The 21,628-nt window shown below is 34.4% G+C and overlaps 1 protein-coding gene across 1 annotated transcript; it reads right to left on the bottom strand.

Annotated features, from left to right (window-relative positions):
- Positions 1-602: 602 nt before the first annotated feature.
- LOC131595863 (uncharacterized) lies at positions 603-21,142 on the bottom strand. The gene is made up of 23 exons (XM_058868367.1): positions 20,514-21,142; positions 20,265-20,326; positions 19,975-20,112; positions 19,539-19,811; positions 17,936-18,022; positions 15,050-15,151; positions 14,898-14,963; positions 14,170-14,277; positions 14,028-14,089; positions 12,641-12,685; positions 10,967-11,040; positions 8,255-8,322; positions 6,324-6,392; positions 6,127-6,221; positions 5,959-6,040; positions 5,789-5,867; positions 5,615-5,702; positions 5,359-5,512; positions 4,280-4,468; positions 4,133-4,192; positions 3,068-3,372; positions 1,844-1,949; positions 603-930 (listed from the first exon to the last, which is right to left on the bottom strand). Exons 1-23 carry the CDS (start codon positions 21,019-21,021, stop codon positions 877-879), a joined length of 2,874 nt encoding a protein of 957 aa, XP_058724350.1. The 5' UTR covers positions 21,022-21,142; the 3' UTR covers positions 603-876.
- Between the last annotated feature and the right edge of the window lie 486 nt (positions 21,143-21,628).

The following is a 21,628-nucleotide window of genomic DNA, read 5'->3' as shown; positions in this document are numbered from 1 at the left end:
GCTAAAGCAAGTTATTATATGACTTTAAAATGCAATAAACTCCTATAAATTTACTTGACACTCCATCAAAATTTAGAAATTTTTTAATACCTTTGCAGTCTTTTAACACGTGAAAAAAAACTTGATTATACAATATTAAATTTATACATTAAGAAAAAAAAAATTTGGTGAGATTAGATATGATAATATTATCATACTTGTTTCAATCTAATATTTTATTACTATACTAATAGAAATTTTACAAAATATAAATACGAAAGTAATTTTAACAATCATTAGGAATACACAATTGTCACCATCATAAGGAACAAAATTGTCACAGTTAGAGTAGTGAGGTTTGATCCTTGGTGATAGACTAACCTAGTAATATTGGCTTTTACCTATTAAATTGGAACTTATGAAAACCAAAACAATGTTATATTAAAAGAAAATATTAATATGGAGAACAACCTGCGTTATGAAGAACAACCTGCGTTGTAGATATGAAGTTAGGGATGTCTTTAGGCCTCTTAACATTGCTATGGTGTCTGGTTAAGTGCTCCTCGGACTAAAATAAGCTAGGGGTTATGACGTTATGTGCAAATAAATCCTTAAATCGTGGCTGTTTAAAGAAGAGATTGATTCATGAATGCATGACATGTAAACAATCATACTCTCTATTGAAATGTCTGTCACTATACTACCTTTCTTTTTTATAGGATAAATTAAATACAACCAAAACAATGTTGGTACCTGGACACTGTCAGAGCATGTCATATTGAAAACTTTGACTCTGACACATGCTAACAAATTTATAACTACTGGTAAAGTTTTGGTGTTAAACACTAATACTAAAGCAAAATGATGAATGAATAATGAAATTACTTGAAATAACTACTAGGACAGAAATTCTCGCATACGAACAGGCCTTCTGACTGCATTTGTAAAACCCTGCAAAGAAGTGAAGAATTCACAATAAGCATCTGTTTTCAAGTATCAACAGAAGACAAGTAGCACAACTTAGCTTTTCCTCTTTTTTGTTAAAATACACCAACAGGAAGGGAAAAAAAAAACTTATTTCACTCATGTAACCAATTACTAGAGTAACCTGTCATTTAACTATATTTTTGAGCTCAAATAGTTAATAAACTCCACATAAAGACAAGTCATTCAGAAAAAAAACATGCTCGAATATTAGATGAAACCATTTTTAGTCAGACTTTACTTATCTTTTTATCAAACTTCGGATTATCAGACCCATTCCCCTAAGAATCGGAAGATTAACACCAAAAAAGTAACTATATTTAGGCATGCTCATACACCACCAAGTGTGAGCATGATAAATAACAAGCCATTACTAAAAGTTGGATCACACTACAGTATCATACAAGCTGCCACCAAAAATAAGAAAATAAGATAAATTTCCGACAACCGGCCGGCTTCTCGGAAAGATTAAATTTGGTCAAACATGAAAAATGAGGGGAGAATATTATATAGCGTACACATATGGAACAAAATTTTCCAAATATTCTCAATGAGATGGTGTATTTTTAGGGGGTATTGGCACTGATGATCATAAAAGATAGCCCTCGCAAATTTTTTAAAATGTTGAACTAGACAGAATTAAAGTGAGTGGCATTTTGAGGGTTATTAAAATTAAATAGGAAATTATCTTGATTCAGTTCATGAAATCCCGTGAAAATTCAGGATGTTGTTATCTAGGTAGGGTAACAAAACTCCTAAAGAGTATTAACATGTGACTAATTCTAACTAAATGCAGTTACTTTCGGTTTTCCCGTCAAATGCAAGATGAAAAATAAGAAATAACACGCATTTATTACAATAAACAAGCAAAAAAGTGTACCTCATTAAACTTAAAAAGTAAAGGGCTTCGGTCTTTCGCTGATGTGGTTTCTTTCTGTAGAGATCCATCATCATTTTGGAGACCCTTAACATTTGACTTTATAAACCTGCCCTTGAAGCAAAAAATAGATCAGCAGAAGTAAACAACGACTATGCAATGATAATCATTCACCAAGGCACCCAAACTATACTTCAAACCTATTGCACGTAAAACAACTAAGCCTTGTTTTACTAAGTGAGGTGAGGGGATTAAATGAATCAATAGCTGCCATTAATATTATGAATAAACCACCACAAACCTCCTTATCCTTCTTTTTTCTAAACCAATAATATAAAAAGAGACTTCATATTTTTATTAACCATGCTAAAACTTAAGGGACTCGAAACTAAGAATTATTTTGGTATATGTTTAATTTTTTAAATGGCATAAGGCATAACAAATTTAAAAGTGATATTCACCACAAAATTCTAAAATCATATTAATGGACAAACTACATGTTGAATTTGTGATTTTGAGTCTAAAGACCACACTCACCTTTTACAATTACTACTGATATAATTTGTTAATTCAAATCCTAATCTATGATTATAATCCTTGCCATAAATATTTAGAGTTGTGTTGTAGCTAAAATATCTGGCTTATGTTGCACCCTATATCGTCTAACATAAACACTTGGGAGAAAAAATCAAAATGTTATATGCCACAATTTTGATGGTGCTAGATTGGTAGTGGCTCAAAAAATTTAATAATGTTTACTACGGTAGAAGCTTAAGGTACAGTATGACCATCTACAACATAAAATAATATTATCATAAGTGAAACTCTTTGATGAATTGTGATTTCATTATGTACAACAATATGGAACAAAGAGGAATTAGGATATGCTGGGAATGCCTATAGAGAAATAAATCAATACCATGCCAAATATGAAGGCCATAAAATATCTCATACTGACCCTACATATATTATTAATGGCCAATTGAGGAAAGCCTGTGATTAGTAATCTCCAAGGTTTAATTTCAAAATACAATCAAAATGTGTTCCCACTTTTTTGGCACTATATGTTCGCAAAAGTAAAATATATGCATTATACATGACATAGTTTATGTTTAACAGAACTGAATTCAGGAATTAATTTTCAATTTTAGAGGTAAATTAATAACTACCGAGATATGAGAATGGTTGAAATAAGAAATAATATACAAATTATTGAGGAAGAATCACCTGTCGAAGAAACTTGAGGAAGTCCTAGATGGTTTTTTCCTATTTCCCATGTCTAGCAGTTTCACTTTCTCGGTTGAATTTACCATGTTAGTGATATTCAAGTTTGGTGAAACTGTCTTGGCTTCATTTGATTTCGTTGCAAAAATATTAGCTTGACTTTCAATGGTTTTCTTATCAACTATAGCTGCATGATTGTTGGTATTGGCAGATGGGATACAGTTATTTCGAGCCTCAATAGCTCCATGCCCTCCATTTTCTAAACCCATGGTTTTGACATTAGCTTGTAAAATCTTATGCTTTTCAACCTGTTAGGCTCAAAAGAACAGAAACACAATGAAAAACTAGTTGAGAAGTCCCAACATTACCAGCAAATTTAAAAGAATCCGTGAAGGAAAAAGCTATCCCAAAAGCATTTGTATCGAGATAAAATAAATTGAGCTGGCTAATACAGAAAAAAATCTAGGGTTTTACCAATGTCAGACATTTTTAGGATGGAATTAGAAATATATCGTAAGCCTTGTGAAGCCACATAGCTGTATTTGACATTTACATTTCATTTTTATTATCTCAAATATGGAAACAATATAGAGGAGTGCTAGGAACACTCTCTCAAACACTAACTTTCTTATTGGTTGAAACATATGTGGGTCCTACCATTTCATGTGGGACCTATTTTTAAAGTGAAGGATCCACATATGTTTCAACCGATAAGAAAGTAAGGGTTTGAGAGAGTGTCCCTAGCATTTCTCAACAATTTAACCTTCGCTAATAGCAAACTTTAACTAACAGCAATCAGAAAGATACTAACTCAATAAGCACAATCATTGGTCAACAAACATTTGACATTATAATTTTTATCATAAGTTTTTTTTTTTGTAATCAAGTTATATTGGATAGGGAACAAAAGTTCAAAAACGCAATTAAAAAGGGGGGGGGGGGGGGGGGGGGGGGGGGGGGGGCTAAGAAGAACAGGAAAAATGAAGGAGAAATGTTTGAATTTCATCCTAAAGAAACAAAAGAAAAATATATATTTAAAATAAGAGATTTAAGTTTACGAAGTCTCACTTCATGCACCAGAACCTGCTTCATAGCTAAGGAAAGTACGTAATGGTTTGAAGTATAATCCTGCAGAAATGCAGACAGCAGAATAGATATTAGTAACTGGCTGAGGTTTCCTTGATAGAAGCGCAGACAATGATCCGAGGTACATACCTTAAAGTTTAAAAAGTTACTGATAGGAGGAACAAGAGACAGAGACAATTCATCTTTCACTCCATACTTCAGGGTATTAGGCAGCATATCTGACTTCATTTTCTCATATGTGATAGCATATGACACCATTGTGCTAACTAATTGAGCAATGTCATTCTTCTCCTTATCTGATAGTAGTTGTAGTGCCACCTATAGAAAAGGAAAAACAAATCAGAATACAGAATAGACAACCCGTTAAACATGAGCTGAGCCAAGCTAACGTTAGCAATGAAATCTCAGCTTACGAATGTCAAAATATTCATCAGACTACAAGAGATTGGCAGTTATCGACAGGTTAAAAACAGTTCAAATTGACGCTAAATGTCAGCATATTTTTCTAAATCATGAGATAAATAGGAGAGAAACTCGTGGCTATGAAGTCTTAATAAACAAAACTTAAAAACTGGTTTAGGGAACTGTTGTAGGTATGTGAACTTCAGGATGGGACGTCTATAGGTTCTACAGAAATTGAAATCAAAATTGGTCTAGGGTTTTATTCAAATCAGTTATTAATGATGTCTTCCATGAACAATAGGAGTAAGTTTGGATAAATTTAACAAGAATCACTTATGAGAAAGAGAAATGTTAAGAGAATCATCTCAAGATGACTAAGTTTCTTAAATATTTGCTTCAGGTCTATAATAAGTTGAAATCATCTTTTGCATCTTAGTTTCTTCAGAAGCTCTTTTTTAACTTCATAAACATCTAGAATTTTATAAGGCAGTAATTTATTTCAATCGGAAAGCTCCCATAAGCTAAAAGTTAATAGTTTATACTGACAAAGCCTAGGTTCAGAGAGATTAGAAACTGTGAGGAAAATATATTTGAATTTAACACGAGTGGTCTAGGCTTCAACACTAGGATTCAAAGGCATCATACCCAAGAGAACCATGGGGTGGTTTCTCTGAAAATAACTATAGGAAAAGCTGTATACATGACTTAGACATGACTATTCAAAATTTGAGTAGTACAAACTAAATTCAACAGCAAACCACTAGGTAAATAAACTAATTTCATAACAAATAGAATTAGCAAATCACCGGTCTTATGCTTGGTGGGGACAGAATATGTAACAATGGAGAAATTAAGTCTTCAACAAAGGAAGTAGCTGATAAGTGCCTTGCAATATGTGGCGAGATTTTGTAGTGCCAGGTATTCAAAATGTCCATCTTTTCCATCATTGATGTTCGATACCTGGAGATTTTATATAATGTGGCATTAGGAAATTTGCTTTTGTCTAAAAAAATAACATTCTAAAAGGTTATGCAAGTCCAACTAGCACAATATAAAATATACCTGTGATATGACTTTGGCCACTCAATGATTGGCTTCTGAACTTGAGCTACTGTATGATGTACAATAATTGCTATAGGAGGCAAATGAACTGAAGAAAGGAAAAATGGAAAAACAAGAGTGAGATTGAACTATGTTTTTAACAACAGTATTAAAGAAGGTATATTATCTTCCTACCAAGGAGAGGCATTTGTTGTGTGCGCATTATATATTGATGCAACAGATCATAAACTTCGAGACTGTCGAGGCATTTGACCTTCAAACATATTTCAAAATCTTTATTATTCAAGGAAACCAGTAAATGAATCTCAGTTAGAGTGAATCTGTTGTGTGAGACGAATGCTTACGGTTTTCTGCATAACTGGATCATGATAATTGAGCTGCAGAATATTTTCATGAATTCCATCCAGAATCAGGTCACTATCGCCACTGCATATTAAATACCCATTTTTACCTTGGATCATGCATGCATTTCAGCACAAGAGAAATGAGCAAAATAATAATTCATGGCCTACCGGTATGATATAAGGGAGTACAAGGTGTCAAACTCAGAGACCTTTCTATCATGAGATTTTCTTTCCATCTTTTTTGTTCTTTTTCTTTGGAACAACTACAAAGGATAGCATTCAGTGCACAAGATATTTTATATAAAGAAGTAATCTTAGAAATTATATCCAGGAAAAGACAAATTCAATAGAGTAGTGCACATTACCTCTTTCCAGATATCTAGAACATTTTTTGACATGTCCTTCTTACCAACAACTTGCGAACCAATATCAAACTGAGTACCAGTAAAGCATGTGAATATTAATTCAGTATCTAATAAACAAAATACATCCTTTTCATATAAATTTTAAAACAAGGAGCCATGAAGCCACACCAAAAAAACCACATACATTAGATAGACATCACAATATAAAAGAAAATCACAGTAAACATGTTTTCTTAATCAACTACAGATGCAAGAAAAGACGTCAGATAATATCTTACAGATCCCTTCTTTAACATTAAATAATGCCAGGAACTTAATGACAGGAAAAAGCAAGCAAACTGTTAACAGACCCGCAATAACTAAAGGTTAGTTAATTAGTGAGAGACATAACAGGATATAAAAAGTAAGAATTGTTTTTGGGGAATAGAGATTGGGAGTGAGACCAAAGACACTCCGTATATTCCAAGCTGGGCTAGGAAAGTTATATATATGTATTCATTATCATCCACCTTTCTCTTGATTCTGCAATGACCTTGAATCAAAATTAGGGATAAGAGTGATACGTTGAATTCATTTTTTTCCATAAACAATTTATTGTTTTAAAATACTGAAACATAAAATATGCTTAGGCATATCATTTTTTTCCGACTATTTTTAAAACTCGTTCTCCATAATCTAACTTTAGAGTAGAAATTGATAACATGGTTAATTAATTCAGTTTTTTTTGTTTTCTATGTATTAATTCAATTTAGTTCTTTACTGTCCCCATCTCATCTGTAATCATTGCCACTGCCGCCTGACTACCCTCAAGCTTTCAGAACTTTTTCTCAACAAAGCTCATCAAACAAGATTTTAAGTTTTTAACATTTTTCCATGAGCTAAATTGTAAGGGCTAAATTATACTATTTTGTATCATGATTGTACAATTTAGATCCACTGTTTCAATTGTGGGAGTTGGATCCCTAAGTATTCCAATTGTTAGAATCCAGTATATCCACTAATAGTAGTTTTTAATATTAGGAACCTATATAGCCAACAAAGGTTAGAGCAAGTATTGAATTAAGTCAGCTTGACAAGCTGATGTAGCCAAAGTATCTTAGTGACTGGATCAAAAGGAAGTTTGGGAAGCGCCCAAAGCAAATATCATTCATACCTGAGGGTCCTTCTTTGGAACATAGGCTTTAAAATTAGATGGTTAAGGGATGAAGGAACCTAATTGTAACAATTGGGATGCCCGGGGCTAACATAACTAAAACCTAGGGACTATAATTGCACAATCATATATTCCGAGGAATCAAAAGAGAAATTAAGTCTTCTTAAAAACAAAACAAGAATAATGTCCAAAAATAAACAACAAGAATAGAATCATGCAAGCACCTCATCTCTCTTTTTTTCTTCTTTTTCAAGTCCATGAATTGTTATAGGGACTGGCTTATGATTACAAGAGAACTAAACATCCATCCACACACACTAGGTTGGGAGCTTAACAGTATTGAGTTAGACATCCCCTATGAAAATCTCTCTCTTTCGCTCTTCATCTCTTTTACTCAAAGAATAAGATTAAACCTACTACCCAAAAACATCTTTGACTGGAATATACATTATACGGTCAAGTTTGGAATTAATAAAAGTTCAGATCAAATTAAACAAGGTTTCATGCAACAAAGTGATTGGGAAGAAACTACGAGACAATTATGGAAATTTAAGATTTAACACAACCAATTTCACAGTGCTACAAATTTTGCAAATAATAGCGGAAAAAAAGGGATATCATTAATTAATTAAAATAAAGAATCAACACATTTCTTTAACAGTTTCTTCTTTTTTTCACAATAGGATATTATGAGTGACCATGCTTGGAATGGCTACAGCACAATCAACCTTATGAATTCATATTAAGTTATAGAAAGCTACTGACATTTAAGCCTTACCGCATTGAGGGTTTCTTTCTTCTTGGAGACAAACTGGAGTGTGTTCAAGCATGAGCGTATATCACATGCTGTATTGATGGGTAAAAAAGTCAATAAGAATATTCATAACAAAAGAAGGACAAATGTTTCAAAAATGATTTGAAAGAAAGAATGCTTTGCAACATATAGACACGCCGTAAAATCAAATATTATATTAAGAATGATGGTTATTATGTTTCTAAGTTAGAGGGGAATTTGGGAGAAAATGTATATCTGAAAAGAAACTGAATAAATTGATATTAGCTTATTTAAGCCCATTGACTCATTTATAGATGAGGAAGTGACAGGAGACGGTTAAAACAGGTGATGCATCAGCAATACGTTACAACAGTAAAGACAGACTGACGAGCTCTTAGATACAATAACTATCTTACAACTAGAATGATACTAAATGAGTGTATGTAAGGGAGCAGAAGATCCTAAATGCATATTATATACTTTGACACATTATAATCATAGTAGATAAAGAGTATTCTAAAATTTTAAATAGAAGATGAAGTGGTAGAGGAGGAAAAGGTGATTCTCAGAGCTTTCCTGAGGTAAATGTGGGTGATATGGTGGCCATTATTATTAGGCTGAGACAAGGCCCGATAAAAGGAATTGTTTCTAGCTGCAATGTAAGCCTGCACCAACTTTTGGACAGTGTGATGGTTAGAAACTTTGTTGCTCAAAATAGAATTTATTGCCTAAACCCAACTCAAGGTCAGAGGTCCAGAAGGTTTAAATGATGGCAGATGAGTTTGCTTAATAATCCCAACTCCAAACCATGCTGACCACACTCGCCTCCATTTATTAAGATTAAAATTATATATTACGATTTAAATTAGCAAATTGCATCAACAGCATTTAATGTGTTTATTCTACATACTATTATAATCAAAGGTGAGTGTAGGCTGACTTAAAAACACATAATCACAAACTCAACTGCCTATACTGATCTCATCCTCTTTTTTTTGTAGAATCTAGGGCCTACTAAACCCCACAAAACCAATTTGTAATGTGAGGATATCATAAATTTTATAACTGTTATAATTATATCTTTAGACAATATGGGATTTGGGTTTTTCTTCATAACACCCCTTCACATTCAGGGCCATTGGGTCATGTGTGTTGATAATACGAGTGGTCCAACAACAAATCTAGGATAGGCTTTGATATTATCAAATAATTTTGGTCCTAATTAATCCCAACAGCTACCATACTCATAACCACTATTCGGTGTGGGACATCCAACACACCCCCTCACACTTAATACTGGACATATGCAGGTATTCTGATCATTGTTCTAAGATGTGCTCTAATATCATCTTAGATTTTGGGCCAAAAAAACTCTACAAAATCAGCTTGAAAGGTGAGGATTATCTTAGATTTGTTTGTGTTAGAATTAGTATATCAGCTACAATTTTTTAGATGACACTTACACTATGTATGTACATATCCAAATCTGAATACATGGATATAATAGTTGGGAGCCTAAATTAAGTTTGTGGATATTGTTTCAAATCTCGCTCTCATTGTCTTTCCCATTTCAGATAAAGGTATATATCCAATGGCAAGATCGATGTTTAAGAACATCAGAAGAAATTAAACTGGTTTATTGTTTGTGACACTAACCATTGCATCTTTTGGGTTTTGAACCTAACTCAACCCTACAAAACTTGTTTGCAAGGTAAAGAATGCCAAAGTTTCACAACCTTTATTTAGACCATAGCCATAGAAGATGTGTGTCTTAAACATTTCTCCAATACAATCTCTCTCGCATAGGCCTATTGGATTTTTTGTCTTGGATAATATGGGTGGCCCAATAACAGATCTAAGATAGATGCTAATACAATCTTAGATTTTGAGTCTAACTCAACCCCCAAAACTAGCTTATAAGATGAGATCTCGCAAGCTTTATAAGCTATACTTAGATCACGTCTCTAGTAATGTGAGTGTAGTTTTAATTTTTGGATAGTAATTCACGTAGATCATTAAATAAAGGGTAATGCTAACTTGTGCCCTTGGCACAAGTTAAAAACTAGATTTAGAAAAAATTACTTGGAAATTGTGTATTTTTTTCATTAAAAACTTATAATTAATGTTTTTGATTACTTTTTTCAATACAAATTTTTTATTTATGAGTTTCTTAACTTGTGCCTTTAGGGCACAAGTTAGCATTACCCTTAAATAAATCCAACAGTTAGAACTCTCGGGGCATCGGTGCACCACTTACATTACATATATCAAAAGTGGCAGATAAAAGCATTAAGTGGTGCACAGAAAGTGTTTCCCTGGCTATTATTAGTGTTGGAGAGTATCAGAATCTTATGCTTATGATTATTATGCAGCCGTTACATAATTCTGATTGTGCAGCAGTTACAAATATTAAAGTAAATAGAATTATTCTCAAATAATGTCATTTAGGCAGTAGTAGCACTTATGGGAAATTACTTCCCTAATTATTAGGCCAGATTAGTGTTCAAATTCAATCCTGTTGTATTCTTTTCATACCTAACTTGTATCAGTTCCAATACAATGAAATATACCACGTATTTCTACAATTAGCTTAGATTGTTTAGGTTTGAATGCAAATGCATGTGCATTATTCTAATATACCACGTACACCTTCATGATACTAAACTCTCTTGACACCTTTCTTTGCACAATTTGCAAAACTTGGAAGAAAAATACCTGTATATTCCGCTAAAGCAGTGAGTGCAATGGCATTGGCTTTCACCCTCTCCTTGTTACATATATATTTTAGTCTACAAAAGTCATTTACGAAGAAACTCAGAAACTCGAGAAGCTGAATCAATACATAGGGTAATGCTAAACAATAATTTAGTAAGCAAAATATGCGGTCAAGCAAGAATGTGTGACTGACCAACAGAGTTACAATTCATTCAAATAAAATATTAGCTCGCTGTATTCATATCTTACTAGTATGCGACCATTATTAATTGTGCGCAGAGTTGTCAATAGTGGGCGCTCCAGCCGCTATCGCGGCGCAACGTAGCGGCGCGGCACCCCCCCCCCCCCCACCCGCAAAATGCAGGGTGCGGAGGCGGAGATGGAAAAGCAGCCGCTTCAGTCGCGGGAAGATCCCGGGCGGGGCGGCTCTGGTTCTCTATTTTTTTTAACAATTTTCTGGGCCAAATTACTTAAATGCCCCTGTTTTAAAATAGTTTTACAACAGTTTTTGTTTTCTTTCTCCCTCATTCGATGTGGTCTATCGTGCCCTAATTCCTCAACTCTCCTTTTACGGTTCTGCTGCCATCTCCCTGCAACTCTCCTTCTTCGTTCTTCCGCCACCTTCTTGCTACTCTCCTTCTTCGGTTCTTCTTCCATCTCCTTCTGCCATCTCAGGTAATTTCTTCAACTTATTCTACTTCTTTTCTTTCTACTTTCTACTTCTTCTATTTTGTTCTATTGTAAACACCGTTTATCTTTATATTTTAGAGACTAAAACAATATGGCAGCATCTCTTCAACACCGAATTCTGCGTCGGTTGCTTCATGTGCTCCAACGTTCAAACCAACCAATAGTAAGGACTAAGGACATAGGATGGAAATATAATCATTTGAAGGATTTGAATAACAAGAAGAAGATGACATGTGATTTTTGTAATATAACAAGCAGTGGGGGAATAAGCAGAGCAAAAAGGCATCAACTAGGAATTCCGGATGATGTAGTTCCTTGCTCGAAAACATTACGTGACATATGTTTTATAGATTATTATTATATAATTATTAGTATACAAAAAGTTATCCCGCTATCCGGGATTCCGCTATTCCCACTATTCCCATTTTTGGGGGACGGCCGCTCCGCTATCTGGGATTAATAACTCTGATTGTGCGTAGCGGAGCATAACAGCAAACCTCAAAAACACTTCAGCAAGATAGTGGACCGACACAGAAGGAGAGAAACACAAACACAAAACCTATTTTGGTTATTTTAATTGCAAAAATGTTAAAATACTAGAAGCAAAAAAGCAGTAACCTTTAAACTTTAAAAGCATTTTTGAAATATTTGAACTAATTGGTTTTTGGCCACCATAATAAACCACTCCCTATTTCGACCACTGTTACAAACCACTCCAATACTGTATTGTGACAGCCACATGTCATTTGCTCCACTACACTAGTACAGTGTTCTATTGACAACACTAGCCTACAACAATGGGTTCCAAGCTTAGTGTTCGGGGCTAAAATGTAAGGTTAAATATCTATATCTATATCACCATAATTATCGGAACCAAAATGTAATCAACTTCGTCCACTGTCAGAAAATAAATAAAATAGATATTAATTATAACTAAACCTGAATCCATTTTAGATATGTGAACTATTTCAAGTTAATCATTACCTGTTTACCACTCGACTAACTGTTGGTTGAACAAATATATGAACCCTGTCAAAAAGAAATAATACATGAATTGGTGCAGAAAAAAGGAGGGAACAGTAGATTTGATATAAAATAAATATTAAGGGATGGGAGATCAAAATTGCAATTGCAACAACAGAAACAAACCTCTCGAATACAAAATTTACTTTTATAAAGAATTACACCAATTTTTATTTTTTATTAAATTAAAAATACTGAATTTTAACATTTTAATCTTGGTTGTTGAAAATTTTGATGTGACAAGTCAGACATCTGTGGAACAAACTGAAAACTGGACTCATTAGTTTTAAGATTAGAGAAAAGAGAGAAAATTGTTTCATTGCTTTGAAAATTCTGTTATTGTAAAAGTGAGTTGGTCACAAGAATGATTAGGAATTATATAGCATCCCTAATCGTGCGCCACTTAGTGTCCTGACCTACCTAGTCATAACTAACTCTATGTTTGTTATGTTGGGGTGGCAAAGAAAGCCAAGAGAAGCTTCCTATAGGTGGCAGTGGGAGCTAGGAGAAACTTCTATTGGAAGCTTCTAACTATACATCTCTTACCTTAGTAAATGGAAGAGATCGGGACTCAATTTACACATAGAAGCGCAATAACGTGCAAATTAATAACCTGTATGTAATAACCAATAAATATTGCATGTTGCCTCTAATCCTATTTTTTCATGAGAGGATCAAACATTTAGAAATTGTCACTTCATTCTGGAGAAAATCGCATCAAGAGACAATACCGTGAGATTTGCCAACTCCAAATATCAACTACAAGATGCCTTTAACAAATCCCTAATATGTCCTCCAATATGTTATCTTTTTAACAAGCCCAGTGAATATGATTTATATGCTCCAGTATATGATTTATATGCTCCAACTTGAGGGGGTGTTAATATATTAAAACCAGTGTATTTATTGCAGAGGATCATTGTGCAAGCATATTATATCACAATTAATCATGTAAATAGGAATAGTATCTCCTATATTTGTTTTGTATTTATTGCCTCGAGTCTTTAAAAAGATGTCTGGTTTAACTATTAAAATTTTACATCTAAATAGAGTATATACAAGGTCATGGACTATGGAAGAAGTAGAACGTATACGAGATTTGACATCAAGGGCTGTAGAAAAATAAAAAAGTTTTCCTTCAACACTTTCCCAAATTGGGAACAGATCTGGTTGATATTGTTGGGTGAAATGGATTATTATAAGGGAAACTTAATAAACAATCTTCTAAAGTACTGATCAAACAAAATTTTCACAAGATGGAAAGTAAGCATGATAAATATATAGAATTTTCAGGATCTAGAACATCAATGTCATTGTCATACATTTATTATCCAGATTAGTAACTTACTTGGCCACTTGACGTAATGATCTTAAGGCAGGTGCGTATAAATCATTACATATGCAAATCACCTACATTCAGAACCAAGATCATCATTGCAAATGAATAGTCTAGTGAATGATGTATGACAATATGAAAATCTGAAACTCACGGGTCTTGACAGGGATGCAATTTTCCGCCCCTTCTTTGATGATTTCTTTTCTGTTTGTCCCTTATCCAAACTCTGCTTCCCTGCATCGGGCTTCCTTTCAGCAGAAATCTGCATGATTTAGATAGAATTGAGTTTTATCAATTTCCAAGGACAAACAAGCATAGCAGTTCTTTTCCATGTTGCTTGATATTTCCTTAAGAAATGAAGCCTTAACCCCAATTTTCCAGTTTATGGTCTGTATAACAGTATAATATATCCTTTGATTAGAAAACTGTATGGTGCTTTGAGATTAATGGCATGTGACCCATTAGAAAAGCCATATCATTGCTTTCAAAACCAAGGAAAACTCATGTATAATAAAAAGTACTCAAATATTTCAGATATCCTGTTATTGGGGCTTAAATATCCAACTTCAGCCTCTTAAAGCGCATCAACTCTCTTATAATTGTGTGGCAACAAGGAAGTTAAGTGCAGAAAATCTGAACTACAGAAAGCAAAATTGAACCAGAGAACTACATTCAAATACATACAAAATGTAGAAATAGTAAACAGTGAACAACAATTAGTAAATAAGTTAGTGAAAATACAAATAAAAAGCAAGATACAAACTTGTTTCAAGAAACATAGACCTTAGACAGTGCTAAGAGAACCTTCAAATTACTATGACTAAGAAAGCCTGCTTAGACAGCTCACTTAAAAAGAGACCAATTATAGCATCTATAACTAACCATCTTTAAAAGAGCCTCCACAGCACCCTTTCCGTCACCAAGGGCTCCATCAATTTCATCCACCACCTGAGAAAATAAATGTAAGAGACAACCATTTTCACCTCAGGCATTGATAATAAGATACAGAATGAATATACTGATAATAGAAATACCAGACACTTTGGCTTTGAATCAGACAAGACAGAGTTCATCTGAACCACGTCAAGGATTTTTGCTTCAATTGTTGATGTAGAACGATCATCACTAGCATTAACCTGCAAAATTGTAAACTCGTGTTGATATGCATTGAAACTATAGGGATTTACTTAAAGAAGGAGAGAAAAAGAGAATAAGCTAATGTCCAATCTAAAATTGTATTTGTTTAATGCAAACAAAAAAAAGATAAAGTACTTTTACACATACTAGATTCCTATCCTAGTTTAATAAGGAAACAAATCATTAAAATGCAAAATTCTAAAAACCACTCAGAGAAATTTCCTAAAATAATTGAAAAGATTGTAATATATAACAACAATACGATGATATATTTATTAACTACTCAGGCATTTCTCTATAAATAAAACTGACTTGGCTTTAAGCATGTTAAATTTAAGTACTCCTTCCGTCCCTTAATCTTTGGTCCTTTAAGTTTGGGCATGGGTATTAAGAAAAAATAAATTTAGATAAGTTATGACTATTTTGCCAATAATTCATTTAGTAAAAGCAAAATTCATTTAACACATGCTTTTAGTTTTTACAAGGGTCAAAAGGAAAAACATGATTAATTATATTTTGGTAGGTCGCAAAGGGACAAAGTAAAGATCTTAAAAGACTAACGATTAGGAACTGAGGGAGTAACTAAAAGAAATAAGCTAAAATTTAACAGTCAAAATAGAAAATGGCTGGGACTAAAGACAAAACAACAAGAACATGCAAGAGCCGAGACAAGAAATATTGCATCTAGGACAAAGGCAAGGCTAGTGTGAGTCATAGTCAACATAGGTCATCACTAGTATAATTTATTGTGAATAAAAAATCATCTCTCTAATTGTGATGTGATTTCAAGTGTTACCTGATTTTGATACACCAGAGCTTTTAGTTGTTGCGAGTTAAAGGCCACATTCATGAGACAGTAGACGCACGAAAAAATGTAATGAGGATAGAAAGAGAGAATACTTGAAGGAGAATGTGACAACAAAGATAGCTGATAGGACTCAACAGAATTTAATATCAACTGTTGATCTTGATAAATAAATAAAATATTTTAAAACGCCAAGGTTGAGTCCTTTTCACATTGATGAATGAAATAGTAAATCAATACAATGGCAAGAGATAGCAAAATGATACTCTTAGTGATGAGACCATCCCAACTTGAGACAAGAAATTCCCCCAATCCTTAGTTCCACCCCTTTCACCTGATCACCTCTTTTTATATACTCTCCCCCTCTCTCTCCCTCTAACACTTCATCACCTCCCTCAGTTTCCTTGTTGCCAGTTGTCCTTTTGGTTACTTAGTCCCTCCTTATTTCTCTCCCCTCTCCATTTCATGACATATATCTCTTTTTCCTCTTACACATCTGCATGCCTTGCTTTAAAAGCGAATTCCCTATTCCCATTCCTTCAAAATACGCAACTCCTTTTTCCATAAAGAGCCTAACAATGGCAGCAACAACAACAACAACCAAGCCTTGTCCCACTAAGTGGGGTAGACTACATGATCAACTTTCGCCACAACGTTCTATCTTGAACCATGCTTTTATCCAATTTGTAAATTTCGAGAACTTTTTTAATAACTTCTCTTATAGTCTTTCTAGGTCTTTCTCTTCCTCTAGTTGTTTGACTTCTTTCTATCTGATCTACTCTCCTTACCAAGGAATGTACAGGTGATCTCTCTACATGCACAAACCATGTAAGTCTATTTTCCACCATCTTCACCTTACCCCAACTCTCTAATATTTTCATTTTTAATTCTATCCTTTCTATTTTTACCACACATTCAACGCAACATCATCATCTCTGCTACAATTACTTTATTCTCGTGTTGATTGTTAAGCGTCCAACATTCTGTCTCATACAGCATCATAGGTCTTACCGGAGTCCGATAAAAAAATTTCCTTCAGCTTGAGCGGTACCCTTGCGTCACCTAGAACCCCCAAAGCTCTTCTCCATTTCAGTCACTCAGCTTGAATTTGATGGTTTGCATCCCTTTCTATTTCTCTAGCATTCTGTATAACAGACCCAAGATATTTAAACCGTGTGACTTAAGGGATGATATGGTCTCCAACTTTCACCTCTAGGTTAGAAACACTTCTTCTGTTGAACTTGCGTTCCATATATTCCGTCTTACTTCTACTTAGACGAAAACCATGTGTTTCTAAACCTCGTCTCAAAGTCTCCAACCTCTCACCTAAATTCTCCTTCAACTCTCCATGTAGGACTATATCATCCGTAAAAAACATGCTTCTCGGTGCTAGCTCTTGGATGTGTTCCGTGAGTACATCCAAAATTAAGGTATAATGGTAGGGGTTTATGATTGAACCTTGATGCAAACCTATTGTAATGGAGAAATCGTTTGTCTCTTCACCTAGTGTTTGCACGCTCGTCGATACCCCTTCATACATAGCCTAATAATTGCTAATCAGAAGAAAAAATAATCGTGGAAACTATTAGAGTATTGTATTATGTGCAATATTGTGTGTTTTACTACCTATCAGTGTGCTTTGTGTTCTACTAGTGTCTATGGCTTTCAAGTAGTGCTAGTTCCTGTAGCTTCTGTGCGTTACTGTTACATTCGGAACAGGCACTACACTACATTGAAGGTGTCAATTATATTTAAAATTCAGTTAGACTCAGCCATGTGCACTAACAAGGACATATACAAATGAATCCCTTCATCAAACTAATACATAAATTAGTGAAACTAGTTTTACATGATGTACAAAATAGCCAACAAATTTAGCAGTCAAATGATACTAAATGCATAGAAAACCCAGCATATAAAAGAGGCTACAGCTTGAAGACAGGTAATTGTACATGAAAAGTAGTATATAGACAAATACCTCCACCACATGATATCCACAATGCTTAGCAGCTACATGTGCAAGGGTTGTTTTTCCTAGGCCTGGTGGTCCACATAGCAGAAGAATCTGTAATCAACATAAAACTTCAATAACTAATGCAATTCCCCTCTCAATATCTAACAGCCGGATTGAGAATTTAAATAAGTCAAATAAACGCATCTCAAGCCATATGCTCACAAAACCATAACCACTGTGCAACTACGTGATTAAAAGGACTAGAGGGATAACATTATTAATAACATGTTTGTGTTTTAAAAATTGTTTCAAATAATGGGAGCCTAGGTTAGGCATAATGGTTGCAATTGCTGCCAAATACACGAGGTAACATGGTAGAACAGGGATCAAGGAATATATGGGAAGTGTTTATTGATATATGGAATAAGGGAAAACAACTTACAAACCAAAGTAAAGCTCCACGGTAGAGAACTAGCCTCTCACTGCCTAACCATTAAGGTGAAAATGGAAAATAATAATCTCCTAACTAATTTTCCCCCACTAAGCTACGTATTCAGGGAATAGGAAATATCTTAACTGACTTTGTCACCTCAGCTGTCACACTTTCCTTGAGACTCCTTTCTCACTTTTTCTTTCATACACACACCACACTTTGGGCCCAACAATTCCTTTGTTAGCCAATATATCTCCTTCCTTACTAACAGGCCCATTCCTACCATAACAGGTTTTAGTTATTGAATCAGCCTAATGCAATGCCTAAAATAGACTTGTATTCCGTTATGAAATTTTATAGAACCTGCTGCCATGGCAAAACCTTTATAGTTCTAGGATGTCCTATACTGAAAGTGCTTTAATATTAATGATAATGACAAAGAATTGGGAAGTGCCAAAAGCTCAAAAACTAACAGATTTGTTTGTACAGCCCGCCAAAAACATTAGATAGGAAGTTGGTCGACTTGCATCGGGTGTGCTGGTCCATCAATGAATATTCTAGTTCTAGAGAGAAAAAGATAAAAAGATGCACTATGTGCCAATTAATATTCCAGGTGTTAGATTTGTAATTGGAGAGAATATAAGTATTTCTCTCAAAGAAGTAAATGATCACGGCTTAAGAAAAAAATGCCCGGGTCAGATGCTGAATTAGGAGCTAAGTTTCAAACATGTAAAATATCGGCAACAGTTTCATATTTCAACCAAAACATGTTTACATTCAGAGATAGAAGTCAAGTAATATATGCTTTGTAGTTGATAAACTGCTATCGTACATTTGGATCCAAATTGGGCCCCTATGTACGTTTGAAACGGAAATCAGACCCAAACATAATAGATTAACTAATACCTTTATTGTTATTCACCAAACCAGTGAGTGCATCAGTATCTGTCAGTATGCATAAGGCTGGCCAAGTAGACTAAAAGTGATGTGCAGTAATTTATACTCTAAACATAACTCGATTAGATAATACCAAATACTGACTTACACATACTACAGCGTCATTAAAAGAGAGGTAGTATGAAAGATGTGAGGGGAAAGTAAGAGTAAAATTAATACTGGTCTAAATACAATCAGAAAATACAATGCCCTGGAAACTCTAGAGGGGAAAGTACAGCAGACAAAAAATTTAAGTACCTTCTGCTCCGGTGCACCAATATTCCGTGTCTTAGTATTGTGTGTATCCTGACTACTCTTTGAATTATCACTCTCATCCCTGCTTCTAGAATTTGTATACCTGTTATTACTCCATACGTGCCCTCCTTTTGTCCTAGGAAAACCTGAACCCATAGGTTTTTGATTATGGGAAATAGTAGAATGCCGTTTCAAAGCAGACAAAACATCCTCTGATGTACTTCGAATTTCAGATCCAAACACAGTAGAATCCCATTGTTTTAACCATAATAGTACCTGTCTTAGACAAAAAAACTCTAATCAGCTATGGGAACAACATCCAAGTCACCCGTGATAACCAAAGAATGTATTTTCAACTATAGTAGCTTAAATAAACAGATTCTACAGCTTCATTTTGACAAAACAATTTCCCTAGTTAAATGCAGCAATAAATATGTACCTCACGATTTGTCTGCTCGTCACTAAGAAGATCAGTAAACGATTTTGGAGCGTATTTATCTACCCAAAGTTTTTCATGGAGCGTTAATGTTTCAGGAACATCTACAACACTTTGGGTTTCAGAACTAGCTTCCAAGGTCTACAGCATCATAAAAAACATAAAAAGAACATCAAAACTCATATTATATAACATTTTTCAAGCATCCTACAACTATAGCAAAAAAAAACATAAGAAATGATTGATCAACTTTAAGCCACTTGAAGTTCACAGCAGAGAATCTAAGTCCAAACCTTAGCAAAAGTCTCTTCCTCCAACCTTTCAAACAGAACACTGATTGGTTCTAAAGCAAGATCTGCAAGCAAATACAAAACAAACAAAAAATCCAATTATCCACCGCATACCAATCTGAATTATCTAATCTCATTATCTTTCAATCTACTCATAGAGATTGGACACAGATAAAGTAACTCATCAAATCAAAACGAACTGAAAAAGAAAAAACAATACAAAGTTAATTAATTCAGAAAATGAATCAGTACCGGAAGAAAACGCTCCACTATTCAGCTTCGTAGCTCGATCCTCACCATAGTACCTATCTAGCTTAGTATAAACCCTATCTCCATTAGGTGCAGTCACGGGCATAACTTCACCATCAATCTCCGATGCAAATCGTGACAATGTCTTTTCCTTGGAGAATCTCACTTCTTCAGCTCTAACTGGAGAAGGAGGAGGAGAGTACCGAAGCCAATCCTCGTCCGCGGGAGGATCTTCAGCTCTAACCCTAACTTTCTCTCTCTTTTCAACCTCAGGAGAATCCGAATTCGAATTCGAGCGAGTACGCTTGAGGCTGTTGGATTGGGGTTCAGAAGGAGAAGCGAGATCTTGTGGTGGTGATTGTTCGGGTTGGAGTTCGGGTTCGTCTTCGGGAGGGTTGTAGAAGTAGTGGTCATCGTCTTCTTGTTCGTAGATACGATAGCTTGATTCGAGCAATTCGAGTTCTTCGGGGAGCGGAATGTCCATGTCCATCATGTCCATGTCGTCGTCCATTGTAGAGGATTGACTGATGGCGACGAGTGAGATGGTTAACTTCAAAAATGTTTGATGCGGTGAGAAAGGGAAGTGTGGCGAGGCTGGTGAGAAGGAGGGAAAATACTGTACAGTTTTTGGCGGGAAAGAGATAAGTGACACACGCGGTCATGGTCGATACTTTTTATTATTATACTCTCTCTGGTCTCATTTATAAGAAAATATTCTTTTTTTAGATACATTGAATAAATAATGTATCTGGACAATATACTATCTAGATACATTATTTATTCAATGTATCTAAAAAGAGAATATTTTCTTATAAATGAGACCGGAGGTAGTAATAAAAAGAGTTTAATGGACATGCACTGACAGTCTAAAAAAGTTTTACACTGTCATCCAATAAAAAAACAGCAAACTGCCATGTCATCTTAGTAATTTAAACATAACAGTATGATTTATTGGGATACATGGTCGTGATTGGTTGACAGTGTAAAACTTTTTTACACTGTCAGTGCATCATCCATTTTCTTTAATAAAAAATAAAATAGTAATAGTAAAAAGAGTTTAATTGGAATGCACTGACAGTGTAAAGAAGTTTTACACCGTCAGTGAATAATGAACGTTG

The sequence above is a fragment of the Vicia villosa genome, linkage group LG4 (genome assembly GCF_029867415.1).
Source record: "Vicia villosa cultivar HV-30 ecotype Madison, WI linkage group LG4, Vvil1.0, whole genome shotgun sequence".
NCBI lineage: Eukaryota > Viridiplantae > Streptophyta > Magnoliopsida > Fabales > Fabaceae > Vicia > Vicia villosa.
The sequence above is the reverse complement of the archived record's forward strand: the minus strand, read 5'-3'. Positions and strand labels throughout refer to the sequence as shown.

What these genes read in the sequence shown, in the direction of transcription:
- LOC131595863 (XM_058868367.1), bottom strand. Translation starts at nt 21,021, where the DNA reads ATGGACGACGACATGGACATGATGGACATGGACATTCCGCTCCCCGAA. An exon ending in TAGTGGAGCGTTTTCTTCCG is followed by an intron (nt 20,327 to 20,513) that starts GTACTGATTCAT and finishes ATTTGCTTGCAG; the next exon opens with ATCTTGCTTTAGAACCAATC. An exon ending in GTAACTTTTTAAACTTTAAG is followed by an intron (nt 4,193 to 4,279) that starts GTATGTACCTCG and finishes GCATTTCTGCAG; the next exon opens with GATTATACTTCAAACCATTA.